Source organism: Zea mays, chromosome 8 (assembly GCF_902167145.1).
Source record: "Zea mays cultivar B73 chromosome 8, Zm-B73-REFERENCE-NAM-5.0, whole genome shotgun sequence".
Taxonomy (NCBI): domain Eukaryota; kingdom Viridiplantae; phylum Streptophyta; class Magnoliopsida; order Poales; family Poaceae; genus Zea; species Zea mays.
In genome coordinates, this window is record NC_050103.1 from 145,223,883 (window position 1) to 145,244,727 (window position 20,845).

Sequence of the window (20,845 nt, forward strand, 5' to 3'; positions counted from 1 at the left end):
TTCTTTAGATGAGCCAAAGCTATTCTGAAAAATCATTTAGCAAAACGGCTTATAGGTTGTTTTTCAGAAAGACCCTTGTATAGTTTGGACTGGTGGGAGGGCTATTGTGCGTGGCTAGGGATTGAGGGCAGGACTAAAAAAATAATTTAGACTGGTGAGAGGGCTATTGTGCAAAAATGACGTGAGCTGAAGCCGGGTGAGCCACTTTTTTTGGCTCATGCCCTCTAGTTCATTTTGGAAAAGCACTTCACTGATGAAGCCATTTGAAAAAGAGGTGTTTGGCACAACTTTTGCATGAGCCAGAGCCGAAGCTGAAAAATAAGCCCTACCAAAGGGGCCTTTGTATTATGTATCTTGGTTGTGTTTTTTTACATTTCTAGCTTAGTTGTTATGCCAGTGGATAGATTTAGAATAACTATTTTATGGTAGAGATAGTAATTTACTTAGTTAAAATCTTAATTGCATATAGGATTATTTATTTATTGTATATTTTTACTTAAAATGGAGGATATAGTTTAGTAAAAAAATGGATTATTTAATTTATTTCTTCTTAGACGTCAAATGTTGTGTAATAACGACCGTATAAATTTGTATCGTGATTCTCCAATATAAATATATTGGATAGCCTCCCGAGGGAGGTAATATTTTCAGTCTGAAATGAAAAATCGATTTATGTAAATATCATGCCGGTATTTTTTCCTACCCATACACATTGCTGTCTCCTTTCGTCCGAGATGTGATAGATGTTGCTTTACAGACAGCTGTAATAGGTTTGTAAGCCACTCTTAGATTATAAATTAACAGCCAAAAAAGGCCATGACGAAATGCTTTCCTCGCTACAACAAGGAACCCAACATCATATCGCTGTCCCCGTACGCACGGGCCTACTACTGTCAAGATATCAACTAATCTGTACTATCACTTTACCAGCTTCCACTAAACTATAACGGTTTATGCATCACAGTTGGATCGGAAATGAACGGTACAAATATTTTCAGCATGTTTCTGTTGTTATACAAACTGATACGACGATGCAATAAGACAAGATCTTTTACACTTTGTGGCGATGTGTTGCAACCAGACTTTATTATTATTATTTAATACAAGCAACCAGCGGAGAGCGGAGTAAAGTGTCCATGTCCTGTCGTCCTATAAATTCTCTCAAAATTTGTATTGTACTGGTTGTAAATTACTACCACGTCAAATTAAAATATTAGGGATGAAAGTGGTAATTCGAACTGTTAGGACAAATTTAATATTTTAAAATAGATATATATAAATTTTGATATTGATCTTTTTTATGTTATCAAGCACATTAGTACAAATACGAATAAAATATTACATAAATTGTTTTATGTATTATTTGCTCCCTACAACACAAAAAGTTGAAAAAATTACCGAATTTATTTCTGAATCCATACCGAAGTTTATATCTATTATTTAAAAAAAATATATGATGAATTTGATGTTTACCTTTTATGAATCTTTAGAAGCTAAATGTTAAAAACAAGAATACAAATTTGTATTATAGATTCTAAATTCTATTTATTCGCAATAAAAAAAAACGACTAAAAAACTGATTACTGAATAAATACCGTTTCCGACCGTTTTCATCCCTATGAAATATGCATTGCTGACGAGTGACGAGAAACAAACTCCATCGGAAATGACACCGGAGCACGGCTAGAAAAGAAAGAGAGTGAAAAAGAAAAGAAAAGAAATCGTTTTGGTTTCTTCCGTCTCCGTTGTCGTATCGGCGCGGCTGCCCTGCCCCACCACCGCCCCCTCCCCCTCCCCTTCCCGGCCTCCCCCATCTTGCTCCCTCCCTCTCTCCATCTCTCATTGGCCATTCCGCCCGCATGAAGCCCCAAACCCTCTTCGGCATCGCCTTCGCCGCAGCAGCGCCCGCGTAGCCCGCCCCTCTCGCCCCCGCCCGCTCGCCCGCTCCTCGATCCCGCCCGCTCTGCAGCCGATCCCGCCGGGAGCACGACCGATTACGATGAACGGCGCCGCGGCACCGGAGCGCTCGCCCTCACCCTCGCCCCCGCCTCCGGCCCAGGCCCAGGCCCAGGCGCCGCCGTCGCCCTCTCCGGCTCAGCCGCTCGAGTGGAGGTTCTCCCAGGTGTTCGGTGAGCGCAGCGCCGGGGAGGAAGTCCAGGAAGGTACCGATCGATCCCTTCTACTCCATGTCCTGCGCCTTTGTGTCACTCGTTGTTGCTGCCTGCTGGATCTTAGTGCTTCTGTGCTCCGGAGCTCGGTCGGAGGCTAGGGGCCGTTAATGGGCGGCTGCTGTTGTGTTGGTTGGAGGATCCTGCTTAGATCGGCCCAGGAATTAGTGGTGGCTTCGGATGGGATGCGTTAAATCTCCATGATGCGGAATTTACTGCCTTCCAGATCAGTGCAAATATAGTCTTGACTGGTAGGTGCATACCAGTACCACTGTGCCATTGAGAGGCGCAGCTGAGGCCTTCCATAGGTGGCAGAAGGGTAGAATGCATACACCAAGGAGTATTGCTTAGTGCTGTAGATGGGATTCTTACTACTATGCTGTTGAAATTACATATTTGGCTGGCTAGCCAGACAATACTTGCTGTCATTGACTCATTGTATATATGTGGAACAAACAGGAGCTATGTTTTTCTAGTTCTGGCTTGGTGAGATGGGGCGATGCTGCACATGTTAGTGCTTTTGACACTTAGGATTGTTGAATGCTCCATGGGACGTGGTCACTAGCTGACAGTTTTTGTCCATGTGAAGTGACTAGTGAATTATTCTGGAAAATGAATTCATGCCTTGTATGCGTCAACCGGCAATATCATTTTTGGGATGCATGTTGCTATTTCATTATTGATGTGTCGAGCACACACTGGTGTGCAGCTGTCCTAGGTTATGTAATATTCAGATGACAATGGACATATATTGGGGGGAAAATGATTCTTTTAGTATTGTTTCAACAGCCAATTATTTTTTACTGCCCTATTTAGTGGCCTTGCTGCACTCCAATCACTATCTCTTAACCCAAGATGCCAAATTGCATATAATTCTGCTCAATTTATTTATTGCTTTGATTCTGTGCTTGGTAACATGTTATTTGTACTTCTATTGGCATAAATTAAACATCTAATGGATGTTCTGTATTCATGCATGTCATTTTGCTTTAGTTGGTCCCTTAGATATACCAGCACACAACATCTATTAGTGCACCAAAGAAGCCAAACTGTGGATAACTCTACATCTCTACAAGGGTCTGATCCAACTTATTTTATTGATTCCGGTGCTTGATACCATGGATAACTTATTTTATCAACACTCTGTGGTTGAGTCAGTCGCTACCTGTACTAGCTATTTGTGTCCTGCTCATCGTCACCTGCATGGATGTTAACATGGCTTTAGCTAATTGTTTTAAATGATACTAAATGTTATCTATAGCATGGTTGCTCCCAAGCCTACCATCATTCTGTTCTAAAGTCTCCTTTTGTAGAATGCCCCCCTACAAATTCTGTGTAGATCCAATTTTATACTAAGGTATTTGTTGCCCTTTGCCTGCATTTACTAACTTTTTTGAACCATGTGAATACTCTAATTTCTCTGCATAGTTTTGAAACTTGTGTTTTCAGTTATAGATGTCTTCACTCTTCAGAGTCACATCAGAATCACTCACTTTAATATCCTCCACTTAATCTCAGTTAGACTGAACTTTATTTTCTTATATTTTTTCCTTCTTCGGGTTAAACTGGTTGGCAACTGTGAACTATTGGATTAAACAGTGCTAGTCATGTTAGCATCTCTTCATTTATAGTGTTGATTTTATTTTTGTGCATCTCAACAAAGCCATTATCAGTGGATGATAGCCTGCTACTGTACATGTTTTCCCACTGTTTATTGTGTGTACAATTATAGACCATTGTCATTTATTGTGGCTGCAAACTAACTTGACCTTTTCCTGCTTTCATTCTCTGCAGTTGACATCATCTCAGCAATAGAGTTCAATAAATCAGGACATCATCTTGCCACTGGAGACAGAGGTGGACGAGTTGTTTTATTTGAAAGGACCGATGTCAAAGATGTATGCATATTGAACTGTACACCAAAGTCTGCAGACTTTTTCCCTCTGTATTCAGATGGCTAAACATATTTTGTTTGTTTTTTCTTCCTTTAGCATGCTTGTAGAAAAGATGCTGAGAAAGCTGATCATTCTATCAGCAGGCATCCTGAATTTCGCTACAAAACTGAGTTTCAAAGCCACGAACCAGAGGTATATTCTCACAAACATTGTTAAGTGGTATTATTTGTCTTCTGAATTACTTGAAATTTGATAAAGTGATGTTGTTATGGAATCAGTTTGATTATCTTAAGAGCTTGGAAATTGAAGAGAAGATTAACCAAATAAAATGGTGTCAAGCAGCAAATGGTGCATTGTATCTTCTATCCACAAATGACAAAACGATAAAGTTTTGGAAGGTAAGCATCAGCAGTAGATAATTATGGAAGTACCTTATGACCTTTCTTTTCCTCTCGAAATCATGCCTTAGATTTTTCAATTGTATTCATGTGGTAAACTTAGAAACACTGATCATCTTTGAATGTTTTGTAAACTTTAGAAACTACACAATGCATGTTCAGTTCATGTGCTACTTGATATTTCTTGAAGTATCTGATGTTGTCCATCTCTTCCCAAGGAATGATGAACTGTGCTTCACATACCCTATTTGTTTTTAGTTCCTTGTGTGCACATAAGAATGCAAGATGCACCAGACATTGAAATATTGTTGTATGTAATCAATCTTTTGTTAGTTTAATATTACTTTTTGATATGTAGGTCCAAGAAAAGAAGGTAAAAAAGCTATCTGAGATGAATTTGGACCGTTCAGCTGCTCCTGCAAATGGTAGTCCTGGTGGCGTGGGATATCTGAGCCCATCTCTCTCAAATGGCAATGCTCTAAAACCTGGCAGGCTTCCTTTGCTTCGCCTGCCTGTGGTAGTTGTACTTAACTCAGTTTCATTTATGCACCTTGCAAAACCATATTGTAGTTATTTAGAACTATTGAGCTGATTCCTGGATATTGTGTAGCTGAAAATTGTATTTTAGTTGATTCTAAAATATTTCCTGTCTATGTAACCATTTTTTCTTTTCACAATTTGTTACATTGACTCAGTATAAACTGTAAACAGGTTACAAGCCAAGAAACAAGTCTTGCCACAAGTTGCCGAAGAGTATATGCTCATGCACATGACTACCATATAAATTCGATATCAAATAACAGGTCCTGCACATATATTCATTTGAATGTATCATAGCTAACGTTCAAGGTTTTCAGCTACTGAATTTGGATATGGAAATTTTTAGTTCTAAATTTTTTGCTTCCTGAAGATAAAGCCTATATGCACTCTCTTTGCACATAACACGATACATTTAGTACTTTGTAGAGTGGGCAGTGACGGCCCGCTAGTGATGAGGGGCCAGGGTCCGGGGATTTTCTCGGCCGAGACCATGTTTCGGTCACTTCTTAATATAATACCGGGAGGGCGGTCTTTCCCTCCCCGGCCGAGTTTTATCCACTTAAATTTTAACTACATATATTCAGTATGAATAGATTATTTGACTCACAGTGCCAAACCAAAGTTTGAGCATCCCTTAGAGTCTCCTTGGTTTAGGGTGATCATCTAAACAAAGTGGTATGCACCTTGATGTTCTGATATAGTGATATCCCTCAATGAGTACTCAGTTGAAATTGTGTAGTGAAACCTTTATTACTGCTTAATATGATAATATAGTGTATATTTGTACAATTTATTTTAGGAAAATTAAGTAACTCCCCGCAACTGACATGACATGTTAAGAGCACTCATTTTAATTAGGTGCACCACATTTTTGTGCCTTCTGAAAATTCTGTATTTGGACTTTTGTGCTTGAACTGCATGTAATCAACTATATTATTAATTGATCACCTTATCTCCCACTTTTTTATAATTAGCTAGTTTGATGTTGCTGATTTGCACCTCTTATATCTTAAATGTATGCTGCCATTTTTTGTATTGTCCTATTGGGTAGTGATATATATTATTTGTAATCTTTATTTCAACAGTGATGGTGAGACATTTATATCAGCTGATGATTTGCGGATAAATCTATGGAATTTGGAAATCAGCAATCAAAGTTTCAATATTATTGATGTTAAGCCTACAAACATGGAAGATCTCACCGGTATAACTTCTAAACCTACAAACTTTCTTATCTGTGCTGATTATGTGTGTGATAGGTCATAGGTGTGAAAGAAAATATACATAAGGGAACAAGTTGTTTTCTATATTTTTGATCTTGTCAGCGAGCAATGTGACTTGTATCACTATAAATCTAGCCCACAATTTATGTGCACAACACATGTTTGTACAGTCCTTTCATGCGATGACAACATTATTTTCTATCTCCTGAATAAAAGAGACTCGAGTCCAGGGGGAGAGGTATCTACCTGGTTGTATCCCAGAAATGGCTAGTAAATGAACCCAGGCTGTCTATGTGTGGCCTACCTTCCTAGCTGGTAAACCCAGGACACTTTCCATTTCCTTGCAAGTGAATAACATATTGTTGAACGAAGTTAATTCTTTTTTGTTGAAATGGTTGTCATGAATGAATGAAGTCGGTTCAAACATGGGGTTTCAGGTCTACTATAGCTTTCCTTTATTGTTTTTATCACATATTCTTTGAGTTTCTACTGGTGGCATCTTTGTTGTTAGCTACTGATAGCTATGGTTTTGTTCTATCACATGCAGAGGTGATAACATCTGCTGAATTCCATCCTACCCACTGCAATACGTTGGCATATAGTAGCTCTAAGGGATCCATTCGACTTGTTGATCTGCGCCAATCAGCCCTTTGCGACACTCATTATCAAATGTGAGCTTTTAGTTTACACTTTTTATTTCCTACAATATGTTCAGTATACTCTACTTGGAGAATATTGGGTGGATACTGACCTTATCAATTATCCTAAAAGTTTCCTTGTATTTTTATACCTGTTCATGTCTTCTTGTAGCTTTGAGCAGCATGAGGCCCCAGGCTCAAGATCATTTTTCACTGAGATTATAGCCTCAATTTCGGACATAAAGTTTTCGAAGGATGGGAGGCATCTTCTCAGTCGCGACTACATGACTCTGAAGGTCTGTACATGTAACTTCTGATACTTTAAATTTAAATAATTTGCATCTGACATGGCAAAGAGATGAGACCCTTTGTTTTTTTACCATGGTTCCTTTTTTTCAATATTCTATGTAAACCATAATCTTATTAACGTATTTCATGTGGAGATATTTCACTCATTCTGTATGCTTCCGAAGACTTATTTTCTAAGTCTGCTTGAGATGAACACGATAATTGCTTTGCATAGGTTGTTTCATGTGTTATGCTTGTACTTGGTTTAATGCCATTAACCGCATTTTACTATTATCTTCTACAGAATCAAACAAATTATCACTGTAAAATTTGTTTATGTGTTTCTTCCCATACCTATACTTTGTCTACTATTACAGCTTTGGGATGTTAAGATGAATTCCGGTCCAGTTGCAACATTCCAGGTTCATGAGTATCTAAGGCCTAAGGTAATTTCTTCCATGTTAAGAGTAAATAATTGATGATTCTTTGTGGACAATGCATAACACATATTTTTGCTGGAGCCAAACTGATCCATGTGTTACTTGGAACTGCAGTTATGTGATTTATATGAAAATGACTCAATTTTTGACAAATTTGAGTGTTGTCAAAGTGGTGATGGATTAAGAGTAGCAACTGGTTCCTACAGGTAGTCTGATATTCTTGTTCAGTTGTAATACGGCTTGGCCTCATTGACAGGAACTGACTAGCTATTTGTCATCTTCAGCAACATTTTCCGTGTGTTTGGTTGTGGTACTGGTAACAGTGAGGCGACAACACTTGAAGCAACCCGAAACCCTACAAGGTAATGCTACTTTTCAAAGAAGAATGTTGGAAGCAAAACTATTTGACCTTTAAGCATGTTCTTGTTCCTTCATGTAAATTGATTTCCGTACACCAAATTATTTGAGTAGCATACATGAGCTGATGAGTTTGCTGCTCAAATGTTGTAGCGTGGAACTAATAATATCTGTCTTATTTTCTTTTTCTTGTGAACAGGAGGCAGCTCCAGAATCCCACTAGAGCTACCAGATCCCTAAGTTCTCTGACAAGGGCAGTTAGACGAGGTTAGCTTCTTGCATTGGCATGTTAGGCTGTAAAAGAAGAGTTTTCACTGCAGCTACTAATACTGCAAACTTATGCAGGTGGAGAAAGCACTGGAATAGATGTCAATGGAAATTCTTATGATCTGAGCACAAAGTTGCTTCATTTGGCTTGGCACCCATCTGAAAATCTAATTGCATGTGCTGCAGCCAATAGCTTGTACATGTACTATGCATAAACAAGCCAAATGAACAGAGCGACAGTATTTTTGGTGGTTGCTCCCGGTGAGAAAGACACTTTTAGCTCCTGGTGGATTTGAAGCCAGGAGTTGCTGGGGAGATGGTGTATCTTGTGCCAGTCAGATGCAGTTCTTTTCGGTGCCATATAGAGCTGTCCAGAGTCCAAGAGGAAGTGACTCGATCATTCCCGGGAAGCAGCTTTGATTCTGATTTATTTTTTTGTGGGGAAAGGCTTGTCTTTCCCCCATAGGTCCATTTAGATTTAAAGATAAGGCCCTAGTTTGGCAATTTGTAGTAGATGTTAAGAGGATGACGATGATCCACCGTTGTATTCATGTTGGGCATGGGTTTGTAACTTCAGGGTGGCCGTTGAAGCTTTCGATAATTTTATCTTACATACGGATCAACCTTTTTTTTTTCTATCTTATGTGAGGAACCTTATTTTCGAGGAATACCAGGACCTTCGCCATGTTTAATGCGAACCCTAGAATAGGTAATATGCTGTGTCATTTTATTGTACGTACATTTTAAAATAGCTGCAAGTGGTTCTACTGTTTAGTTATTATAAGTATATTCTTTTAGCGGACGGACGCAACATGTTAACATGTCCTTGTCAGCTTTGCCATACCACTAGATATGGGGCACTCGTTTGCTTAGCATTAAGCCACCTTACCGTCTTGCATGCCTTCATTTTTTATTTAACATGTTGGAAGCTTTCGATTTGTCTAAGGTGAATCAATTCTTGCATGCCATATATTTTGGCGACGCTGTTTGAAATGGATAGCTCAATGTATCATCTAACTCTACTGTTTAAAACCAGAAGTCATATTAGGTTTGTCATAAGTAAACATGTTTAGTTTTAAGAGAAGAATTCTACGACCAGCTCTGGTTTGTGTTGTCATCTTTTCGAGGCAACCGCTCTTAGAGGGGAGGCGTCAGCGAGAAACTGTCTAGGTACAAGAAGAGTTCTACAGGGAACCTCGCGGTCTGAGATTACAATCTCTTTCACTATAAAGCACCAATTTTCATTTTTCACCGTCGTGTGTAAGACAAGAAACGTGTAATCGTAAGTCTACTGCCTTTTCTCCACGTGATGGGCCGACACAATCGGCCGAGTAGCCCACGTGCTACTATTAAGCACTAGTTTTCACCATCGCCGTGCATTAGGTGCCAAACATGTAGTCTTGTGTCTACTTCCTCTCCCAGGTAATCGGCCAGCACAATCAGTTGAGCAGCCCACATGCCACACCTCCCTCCTCTCGGATCGTGTCGTTGCTGTTTCCACCGTTGTCGTGCGTAAGGAGTGAACTGTGTAGTCATGCTTCTACTCTCTCCCCGCACCTAATAGGCCGACACAATCGACCGAGCAGCCCACGCGCCACACCTCCCTCCTCTTGGACCAGGCCGCCGCTGTCCTTTGTATTAGTATTTATCCATGTAGTAGACCCTAAATTATTTGAAAAAATGAAGCTAATTATACGAGAAAAAAGAAAAGCAATTCATATATATATATATTATGACTGTCATGTCCATATCCAAGGGCCAGGGGATGAGTCGCAAAGGAAAAAAGAAAAAATGGCGCTCGGTCCCCTGGGCCGCTTCTTCCTCCAGCGCCCTTCTCTCTCCATTACTTGGTTCGCGGCGCTGTGTGGCTCGGTCTCCTGCTGTTGGGCCGATTTCTTCGCGCCGTTCCCTGGCCCAGGGATACAGTATCCCGACTCATTCGGCAGAGCGGCCCCTGAATGCGCGTTCACCTTGGATCGGATGGAGTCCGGGGGTGTCGCCGGTCTCTTCTCGTCTGCTCCCCCACTCGCGTGAGTCGCTTCGTTCGCTGTCTTCTCCGCCCGTAAACCCCTCTCCCTCGTTAGGGTTTCCTCTGGATTTTGTTGGTGCGTATTCTTTTCCTCACTGCGCCGCCTTCCTCTCGCACCTCTGGTCTCTTCCGTCTTCGGTGAGGTCTAGTTTTGGCGGGGGCTGGTGCGTTTCGCCCTTTCGTCCGCCGGTGGTTGAGGAGGAGTGGCCGCGTCTGGGTTCTGGCGTTCTTCGAAGCCCTTCGAAAATCTCTGCTATGGATCTGAAAGGAAAGAACCCCCAGAACTCCCAGTGGGATCGTTGGGGTCCGATGGAGAAGCCGCAAGGTACTCATCCTTGGAACAGATCAAGAAACCTTAGCTGGAAGCTGAAGCCTAATATCGGCAAATCTGAGCAGCAGGAGGGTGTGTTGTCCCCTCATCCTGTTGAGGGAACTCAACCAGGTAACCCTTTTGTCTCTCCTGTTCCTTTGAAGAAAGATCTTGATCTCGTTCGCCCTGCGTTCTGTCAGAAATGTGGTGTTGAAGGACATCATGCCAGAAATTGTTTTAACGCTTTGTGGTGTGATATTTGCCGCAAGGAGACACATGTCACTTCTCGCTGTGTTCTTCCTAAGCAAAACAAACCCACCATGCCCATTGTTGGTTTGGCTGCTGATGGACTAGGGTTTTATCTGTCTCACTTCGCTAAACCATTGACCAAAAAACCAAAAAGGGTTTTTATCGGTCTGGTTAAAGTGATTGAGGGACTAGTCTCGGCTGAAGATCTTGAGAGAGATTTCGGTTTTCACTTCCCATGGAATAAGAGGTGGAAAGCTACTAAGTGCCATTCGGGGTTTCTGATGCAGTTTCCCTCCCAAGAACGTCTTGAGGAAATGATAAGCTTCCCGGAGCTGAAAATGAAGATGTCTGGGGCCAAGATTGCTGTTGTGCCTTGGAGTTCTAGGGCCAAACCTAAATCTAGACTTCATACTGTGTGGGTTATTGCTGAAAATGTCCCTGAGGAATTACAGAATTACCAATCTATCTGTGAAATTGGATCAATGATTGGTGCAGTGGAGGAAGTTGACCTTATGTCTTTGGATTCTGATGATATTGTGAGATTTAAAATCCACATTAAAAGTGTGGCTATGATCCCTCCTGTGGTGGAAGTGGCTGTCAAGCCTTTTCTTTATGATATCTTCTTTAGAATTGAATCTATTTGTGATGAAGGATGGAATGATGATTCAGTGAATTTGGGTAAGAGAGCCTCTGTTCAAATTCATGGGTCCAATGATCCACTCTTTGATAAATCTGGGAAAAAACCCAAGAATTTGGATGATGTTACCCTTGAAGATGAGCCTAGTCCTAATCTCAAAATTGGGGAGTCTTCTTCTCAAGGCAAAGAGTTTGCCAAAATGTCTGACCCTAATCTTGTGCCTTCTAAAGATATGTCTGATGATGAGCAGAAACTTGATAACCTCTCTGATGAGAAAGTGGATTTTGATCCAAATGAAGACGATCTGCTTAGCTCTCAAGAATTGGAAGAATTCGCTAAAGATATGGAGGAAGATCAAACTGATTTTCAATCTAAAATTGGTGCTATGATCTCGATCCCCCCCAATGATGAGATGGTTCATGATGGGAAGAACAAAAAGCCTCTGGACTTGCCCGCTAACACGGCTGATGGCGTCAGGAAAAGTTCTAGGTTGGAGAAGAATGATGATGTGAAGGTGGCCGACAAAGCGATATACAGAGCAGAAGCCAAGGATGCCTTCCTCAATAAAGGTATGTGTTCTAACTCCTTTTCCTTACTTGATTCTAATAATGATGATTTGATAGATTTAGCTAATAAACTTGGAGTTTCTTTGGGTCCCTCTGACTCTGATGTTATTGATAATTTGGAGTTGATCAAAGATCTGGAACGTTCCAGAAAAATTTTGGCCTTCCAAGCTTGCAAAAATAAAAATACCTCAAATGTGGAGGTCCCCTCCCTTGTTGATCACATAAATATGGATAGTAGTGTCCATGATGATTCTGACCTGAATATTGATCAGGACTTACTTGATGTGATGGTCTTAAGAAAAGGTAGGAAAATTAAGCATCGGAAAAAAACGATTAAGAAAAAGGCTTCCCCAAAAAGTAGAGGTTCATCTACGAAAAAATGGGAGCCTGTCTGTTCTGACCTCCCTCCTGATCCGTTTTAAATCATGAGAGGCCTTATTTGGAACTGTCAGGGTTTGGGTCGCGACATTAAGTTTGATTTCCTGAGAGAAATCATTAGGGAAGAGAAAATTGATTTCGTTGGTTTACAAGAAACTAAAAAAGAACATTTTAATGACTCTCTTCTGTCCTCGCTTGCTGGTAGCAAGCTTTTTGCCTGGTTCTCCTCTCCTCCTAATGGGAGATCGGGAGGTCTTTTAGTGGGTTTTAATTCTGAGGTGTTTGATGTCAGAGAATTTGAAGCTGGTGAATTCTTGACTCGCTCCCTTGTCCTCCACAGAGAAAAAAATTTTATCTGGAATTTCGTTAACGTTTATGGGGCTGCCCAAAATGAACACAAATCTCGTTTTCTCAGTGAATTGTCTGCAGTTTGTTCGAGAAGTCAGGTCCCTATGCTTATTGGTGGAGATTTCAATATTCTCAGGAAAGCTGAGGAAAAAATAAACCTGGTACCCTCAGCAAATGGAGTTTTTTGTTTAATAGTATCATAGATCATCATGGTCTAGTGGAATTTGAGCTGAAAAATAGACTATATACGTGGTCTAACAACCGCAATGATCCTACTTTTGAAAAACTTGACAGATTTTTGGCCAGTCCTGACTGGGATCTTGCTTATAATAATATTAGTGTTATTGGGTTAAATAGATCCTTTTCGGATCATGTTCCCCTTTGCCTTCAATCTGATTTCCTGCCCATGGTGCGTAAGGACTTTCGTTATGAGCTGTGCTGGAAGGTTAGGCCTGATTTTCACAAATTAGTGGAAAATGTTTGGGCTCTTCCGGTTGGTGTGTCCAATAGTCTTGATGTTTGGAAGTTAAAATTGAAACGTCTGCGTCAGAAGCTTAAAGGTTGGAACAACAATATTGTAGGTCACTACAAAAAGTTGAAGAAAAACTTGATTGAAAAAATTGATATTCTGGATAAAGCCAGTGAGACTTCTGGCTTATCTGATGCTGACAGATATTTGAAATTAGATTTGGAATCTAACCTCAGGAAGATTGTTAATGAGGAAAACATTAGCCTTAGACAAAAAGCTAGGGATAAATTCTTATTAGAGGGTGATGAGAATTCCAAGTATTTTCATTTGCTGGCCAAGCACAAAAAAAGGAAACTGAAAATCGTGACCCTTTCTCATGGTGATATTGTGGCTCATGATGATCATGGCATTAATCAGTTGGCGACTTCCTTTTACAAAGATCTCTTTGGTCCTTCCCGAGGATCGAATATTTCTTTGGCTAATTTGGACATGAAACAGCTTGAGGAGGGTGATAGAAATCTTCTTACCAGCCCTTTTTCCTTGGAAGAGATCAAAGATGTGGTGTTTGCTTTGAAACACAATAGTGCACCGGGCCCCGATGGCTTCCCTTCTGAATTTTTTCAGGAGTTTTGGGATGTGATCAAAAGTGATTTGTTTAATCTCTTTAAAGCTTTTCATGATGGTTCTCTCAACATTGAAAGACTAAATTTTGGTATTGTCACTCTTATCCCTAAGGTCCCTGATGCGACTGATATTAAAGCTTTTCGCCCTATTTGCTTGCTTAATGTTTGCTACAAAATCATTACCAAAGTTCTTACTAATAGATTGGCCCGTTGCATTACCTCTGTGATTAGTGACCTTCAATACGAGTTTATTAAAGGAAGATATATTATGGATGGTGTTCTTTCTTTGCATGAGATTATTCATGAAGTTAAACGGAGGAAACAAAATGGGGTTATTTTCAAAGTCGATTTTGAAAAAGCTTATGACAAGGTTAATTGGAATTTTCTCCATAATATGATGATAAAGAAAGGCTTTGGAGATATGTGGAGTGATTGGGTTTTGAAGACTGTGAAAGGTGGTAAAGTTGCTATCCGAACTAATGATGTGGTTGGGCCCTACTTTAAAACTCATAAAGGTGTTCGCCAAGGTGATCCTTTCTCCCCTCTCCTTTTTAATGTGGCTGCTGATGGTCTTGCTTGTCTGATTCAAAAAGCCAAGGATGAAGGTATTATCAAAGGTCTTATTCCTCATATTGTCCCTGGTGGCTGCTGTTGTCTTCAATATGCAGATGACACCATTTTTCTGTTCCAAGATGATTTGGAAAATGCTAGAAATTTGAAGTTTATTCTCTGTATCTTTGAACAGATTTCTGGCCTTAAAATTAATTTTCATAAAAGTGAAATTATCTGTTTGGGAAACGCCTGCAATAGAGAACATCTGTATGCTGACATCTTCACCTGTCCTCCCAGTGGTCTTCCTATGAAATATTTAGGGGTTCCTATTGATAACAAAAAACTGTGCAAAGCTCTGTGGGATCCCATAGTTGGAAAGATTGAGAACAAACTGGGTTCCTGGCAAGGTCGGTTCCTTAGTTTGGGAGGTCGGTTAGTCTTGCTTAACAGCAGTCTCACCAATGTTCCCTTGTATATGCTTTCCCTGTATAAATGTCCCAAAGTTGTGTTGAAAAAAATGGATATCTTCAGGAAAAGATTATTATGGCAGGGAGGTCATGATCAGAAAAAATACCATTTGGCTGCTTGGAATTTAGTCTGCTCCCCCAAAAATATGGGTGGTCTTGGTGTTTTGGATTTGCAAAAAATGAATGAAGCTTTGTTGGCTAAATGGATTTGGAGACTAGAAAATACTAGTGGTTTGTGGCAATCCATTATAAAAAGCAAATACATTAAGAATAAACCTATTATTTCGGTGAAGAATAGACCTTCAGATTCTCATTTCTGGAAAGGTATTCTCTCGGTTCGAGACAAATATTATAAATACTGTAAAAAAAAGATTGGTGATGGTAAGAGTTCCAGTTTTTGGAAAAATATTTGGTGTGGTAATGTGAAGTTGGCTGACAAGTACCCTAATTTGTTTGAGGTTGCTTATGACAAAGATATCACTGTTCATAAGGTTGTCTCCTCCAACTTTCAGTTGCTGACTTTCAGAAGAAGACTTATTGGTGTTTTAGGTGAGGCCTATAGTGACCTTATGGATCATTGCAGCCAGGCCTTGCTATCTGAAAATGTTGATTCTTCAAATTGGTTGTTGGGGTGCAAAGGTTATTCGGTAAAATCCTTTTACAAAATGTTAAAAAATTCCATGATTGAGGTTCCTGTGAATTTTATGTGGAAAACCAGACTTCCACACAAGATTAAAGTGTTCTTATGGTTGGTCAGAAATAATAAGATTTTGACTAAAGACAATTTGGTTAAAAGGCACTGGCATGGAAATATGGATTGTAACTTTTGTGGATTATTAGAATCCATAGATCACTTATTTTTTCATTGCCCCGTGGCCAGATTTATTTGGAGAATCATCCAAATTGCTTTCAAGCTGTCTTCTACCCCCAAAAACACAGCTGACCTCTTTGGTCCCTGGATCGATAGTTTCCATAAATCTGAAAAGAAACTGATCCTTTTTGGATGTGGTGCTGTTATTTGGGCTATTTGGCGTACTCGTAATGATTGCTGCTTCAATGCTAGGCTGATTGATGATCCATCTAATGTGATTTTCTCCTGCTGTTATTGGATGGATGCTTGGTCTATTCGACAGACAAAGAAGGGAAAAAGACTGGTGGAACAAGGAAGCCGCAGAATTCGAAAGATAACAAGTGATATCTACAGCAAGGCCCATGGTTGGAAGTCGGTTGACAGGCGTCTCCAGTGACATTTTGCTGCTGATAATACATCTTTTGCTTCTGGATGTATTCAGTGTGTCTGCTTTTGGTAGATAAAAACTAGCTTTTTAGTCATTTCTGGTGATGCGATGTTCCTGGCTGCTTTTGGGATCTATCCTTTGTAGATATTCAGTGATGTCTGTTAGACTGTCGGACTTCTTCTGGTTTGCTGTGTTCCTTCAGTTGGGTTTCATACCTCTGTGTAGCTGATAATGTGGTAGGCTTATCGGCTTGTGACTGTTGGATTTGTCGTGAATTCTGTAAGAACTGTGTTTGGTTTCTATTTTTTAATGAAATAGGGGGTATCCCATTGTCAAAATATATATATATATATATTATACCTATTAATATGGGTTATATTTTTATTAAATGTAGTTGATACTAGAGGAAGTTGAAGCATACTTGTTAAGACACATTGCATATTAATATTTTATGGAATTATTTACGTGTCATCGTAATGCATGAACATTGTACTAGCTTTAAAAAATGACCGGCAGGATAGGAATCCTTCTCTTTCTCGAATTGCAATCCGACTAAGTGGTGATAGGATGGGATGAAAACGGTTGATAAACACTAAAACCATTACTGTTTTCACATTTTTTTATCGGAAACAAAATCGAAAACGGAAACTCCGGAAACGGAAACGATATCGGTATTTCGGAAACATCGGAAACAAAAGTTTGGTGCGAAAAATACACCGGTAACGGTCGAAATCTCTCGATCTAGCTGACATGACATGCTTACTTATGAAATATTTTTTCCTCACATAAAGAGTACTTTCACAACCTCACATGAAAATCCTAAAACCTAGTGTGTGGGAAAGACAGAGTGTCGACTCTCTATCATTATATATTACTAATACATAACATATGCATAGAAAAGGGTGGATTCGTTCGAGAGACCAAATCGTTAATTCTAACTGTCTTCCAACACCATCTATCCCAAAAAAATATTAAGGCGTCCAAAAAATACAAAAATAAGTAATCCTTATTTAGAGACGTACAGGCGATGCGAAAAATCACAAGCTGGAAAAATTCGAAAAATCCAAGACACGATTCCGAAAAATTCCGAGACACAATTCCGGTAATTTCCGACAAAAACCGGTAATCGAAGGAAACGGTCGGTAAAACACCATGTCGATTCCGATAGAAAATTCCGAAAACCGATTTCGTTTTCGAAAAATACCGTTAACGGTGAATCCGATCGAAAAATTTCGAAATCGGTTTCCGGAATACCGAAAAAATCCAAAACCATTTTTATCCCTAGTGATAGGTATGGGTGACAATGGCTCTAAATTTTACACTATAAGTTTTAAGGATCGGATCGAATTAAAATCAAGTCATATTTCTATTTATTTTTGAACTAAATTTTATTTAAGACTCTACCATTTTGTGAATAAGCATTTGGATCGTAATATATTACCACCCCTAGTGATAGGTGGGCCAGGAAACTAGTAAAATGAAGTTTGATTTTGTAGTGGCTGTTTAGGGAAGAAGGGAAGAAGGATTTGTTCATTGCAAAGCAAAAGGAACCGATGGCAAGGACATGTAAGCCACGTGAAGGTCGAGGTCTGCTTGGTGCATCCATATATGACTAATGCCCTATTTTGTTTTCACCTTCTAAGCTTTAGTGACTAAATTAGTTTTAGTCTCTAAACTGTTTAAATTAGGCCTCCTAAACTTTAGTTCTTTAGTTACCAAGGAGATAACTAAAGTTCTCTTTAGTTCCTTTCCTAAATTTTAAGGACTAAATTTTAGTCCCTAGAATACCTTGTTTAGTTTTAGTAACTAAAAATGGCTAATGAGCATTAACTATTGTGTATAAAGACAAGATTACCCCTAAATAATGTAGTTGGTCTAGTTCTTGTCTGTTTTCTAAGCTAGACAGAATATGTAAAAGTGCAAGTTTAGTCATCCCTTAGTAACTAATGGACTAAAGTTTAGGAGGCCTACTTTAATCACATTGTTTAATAGTTTATGGACTAAAAGTGACTAGGAGGTGGGAACCAAACAAGACCTAAGGGCATGTACAATCTCATTTAATGTGTGGTCTCTTGAACCGTCTCTAAGGGGCTAATTGTAAAAAATACAAGAGCTCTACACGATTCTCAATACATATTGTCACTTAGATGCATTTATGGTCTAAAGTCTCAGGATTGTATCATAGAGTTTTTAAACTATCTCTTTTACTTAGAAACCCAAACCACCGTCTCAGGGTTATACATGTCCTAAAGGTGACTAAACTAGCACTTTTACAAGATCTGTTCATTGCGGGAAATGAGCCAGAACTGGACCACCTGAATTAATTAGGGGCAGTTTTGTTTTTATACATAATAGTTAATGTTCTTTATTCAGTTTGTCTTTAGAACCAAGGACTAAATGTGATACCTAGCCCCTGGGATGGTGATGTCCTGGCCCAAGGCTTAATAGAATTAATAGAGTATCCATATGAACAAGATGCATCTTATTTTTCGGAAGCCTATCTCGAAAGAACCTCCAAGTTAAGTGTGCTTGACTTGGAGCAATTTGGGATGGGTGACCGACCGGGAGATTTTCTCGGGTGCGCATGAGTGAGGACAAAGTGCGCACAAAAGACTCGTGTCGGTCTGTGTGGGCGATATATGATCCTAGAGAGCTGCCAGGAGTAAGTACTGCTGGTCTAGATATTGGACTGGGTGTTACACTAAAGTTTAGTTCCTAAATTTTAGGAGGGTGCCTAATGAAATCAAACATGGTCCAATCTCCCCTAACTGATGAGCCTCTTATTATTAGGAACTTAAAGTTAGACTTTTTACACTCTTTTTATTTTAAATTGTAAGTTATTTAAAATGTAACTCTTATAGAGAATTAAAACATCTTAAGTTTAACCGAAAGTATATAGAATTACAAAAAACATAATATTAACGATATGTTTGGCATGACTCTAGGGCTAAACTCTAACTAGAGTTGGATAAAATCTTGCCAAACAGCTCAACTCCAGAGTTGTCAACTTCATAAGGTTTTTGAAGCTGTATTACAATTTTTTGGAGTACATCTTCTGCTATTCTGAAATACAGTCCTGAATAATTTACTCATCACCACAACCACAAGCTATGATAATAACTTTTTACTTTTCTTTCTCCCACAACATAACCTTTCTTGTATGTGTGTCCTTTCTATCCCATACCCTACCTGCCTCCAAGATTTGGGCTTAGGGCGACATCAAGGAGGCCATCGAGTCAGGTGTGGAGGGTGCCATTCCCCATCTCGACCCAAAAGGATAGAGGTGAGCTCCACATGTTCCCTGCTTATCCATAGAGGTGGTGGTCGAGCTGGCATGCACGGGATGGGACTACTCGTCAGGGCAGGGCGGTGCTCTTTGGCAGGCGTGGGGTGGGGCTCCTCGTTGGTTTCGATATAGCAAACTGGTTACCGCTTCAAACACATGTGCTTTACCTGTTCTGTGTTTGTAGTTGTGTGACACTTGATGTCGATGTTACTCGTGGACTCGTTTAATGAGGAACCTTTGTTACATGACAATGTTCATGTTCCATATTTGTACAACACTTTTTCTTGTGCCCAGCACTAGTACATGAATTTATATAGTTTATAGTTCTAGTTGCATATGATAATATGTTGTAGATGTGGAATTCACCAACTATACTAATTATCCAGATCCATTTAAAGAAAAGTTCAATCATGTTCACTCATCTATTCGAAATGTTATAGAGAGATCATTTGAACTATGGAAAATGAAATAACATTTTTTCATAAAATGCCTAATTATTCAATGCTCATTCAAAAGGATTGTTTGGAGCACTACGATACTTCACAATTTCATCCATGAGTATTCTAGTAGGATGTGGATTTTGCTAATTGTGATCAAGATCCTGAATTTGTGCCGACTATCTCGGATAGATACAACAAGTGCATAATAGAAACTAGTTAGGTTCCCATGCGTTGCAACGATATATAAAATATTCAAAAAAATACTAGTGCACAACGATTACATAAAAATAAACACCGCATATATTATCGACCTCAATATCACATAAATCAAATTATAATACAATGTGAATATAAAAACAAAGTCTAAGATGTGAGTACAATGATCATGCGTTGCAACGACATAAATCATATAGTTAGGTTCCCTTGTTAATGGTACGACAAATCTGAAAGGCAATAATTTTAATCGAAATGAAGTTAATACACATTAAAAATAGTACCGAAAAGATCTATTGTATTATACATTGATTTATACATTAAGGATAACCAGTGTATCAAAAGTTGAGTATTTACAAATAACATCACATCTATTGTATATCTGGAAACCAACTAAACCTTGATGTGCTTAATAATTTTTTTGTATTTCTTCTATAATGTTGTCTTTACATTCATTCTCCATGTACTTCAACAATTCTACCAATAATTTAGTCTTCAGTACATTCGTAGTCTGTATATTCAATATTATACATAATTTTAATATCAATTAATTATATAAGAATGGTATTGACCAAGTATTAGAACAACATGGTTACTTACAGTGGAAATAAAGGGTAACCTTGTACCCTTCCACTCGCGCATAAAGTTGATAACAAGAAAGCACGTCAACTCCCTACAAATTAAAATAACACATTATTACATATATATAAACAAAAATAATTAATTGTCTACAGGATATAAGAAATTACCAGTCTAATGTTATTGGAACTCATGTTGGTAATATGCGAAGCCACACATAAATATCGTTCTTCCATGAAGGATTGGC

The 20,845-nt window shown here is 39.1% G+C and overlaps 2 protein-coding genes across 3 annotated transcripts; both read left to right on the forward strand.

Annotated features, from left to right (window-relative positions):
- The first annotated feature begins 1,703 nt into the window (after positions 1–1,703).
- On the forward strand, positions 1,704–8,992 carry LOC100191387 (Serine/threonine protein phosphatase 2A 55 kDa regulatory subunit B). 2 transcript variants are annotated; one of them, XM_008656001.2, is made up of 14 exons: positions 1,704–2,162; positions 3,963–4,066; positions 4,160–4,255; positions 4,342–4,461; positions 4,820–4,981; positions 5,173–5,264; positions 6,087–6,205; positions 6,772–6,895; positions 7,035–7,158; positions 7,528–7,596; positions 7,705–7,796; positions 7,875–7,952; positions 8,147–8,214; positions 8,293–8,992. In XM_008656001.2, the coding sequence occupies exons 1-14, from the start codon at positions 2,000–2,002 to the stop codon at positions 8,427–8,429; spliced, it is 1,548 nt and encodes a 515-aa protein (XP_008654223.1). In that variant the 5' UTR covers positions 1,704–1,999; the 3' UTR covers positions 8,430–8,992.
- Positions 8,993–10,005: 1,013 nt separating this feature from the next.
- Positions 10,006–16,292, forward strand: LOC109941626 (uncharacterized). The gene is made up of 2 exons (XM_020542773.2): positions 10,006–10,244; positions 15,976–16,292. Exons 1-2 carry the CDS (start codon positions 10,006–10,008, stop codon positions 16,028–16,030), a joined length of 294 nt encoding a protein of 97 aa, XP_020398362.1. The 3' UTR covers positions 16,031–16,292.
- Positions 16,293–20,845: the final 4,553 nt, after the last annotated feature.

Excerpts from the sequence above, each read along its gene's own strand:
- LOC100191387 (XM_008656001.2), top strand. The coding sequence starts at position 2,000 with ATGAACGGCGCCGCGGCACCGGAGCGCTCGCCCTCACCCTCGCCCCCG. Across the intron at positions 2,163-3,962 it reads CGGGGAGGAAGTCCAGGAAG|TTGACATCATCTCAGCAATA; the intron begins GTACCGATCGAT and ends CATTCTCTGCAG. Across the intron at positions 7,597-7,704 it reads ATGAGTATCTAAGGCCTAAG|TTATGTGATTTATATGAAAA; the intron begins GTAATTTCTTCC and ends TTGGAACTGCAG.
- LOC109941626 (XM_020542773.2), top strand. The coding sequence starts at position 10,006 with ATGGCGCTCGGTCCCCTGGGCCGCTTCTTCCTCCAGCGCCCTTCTCTC. Across the intron at positions 10,245-15,975 it reads TCGTCTGCTCCCCCACTCGC|ACAAAGAAGGGAAAAAGACT; the intron begins GTGAGTCGCTTC and ends TCTATTCGACAG.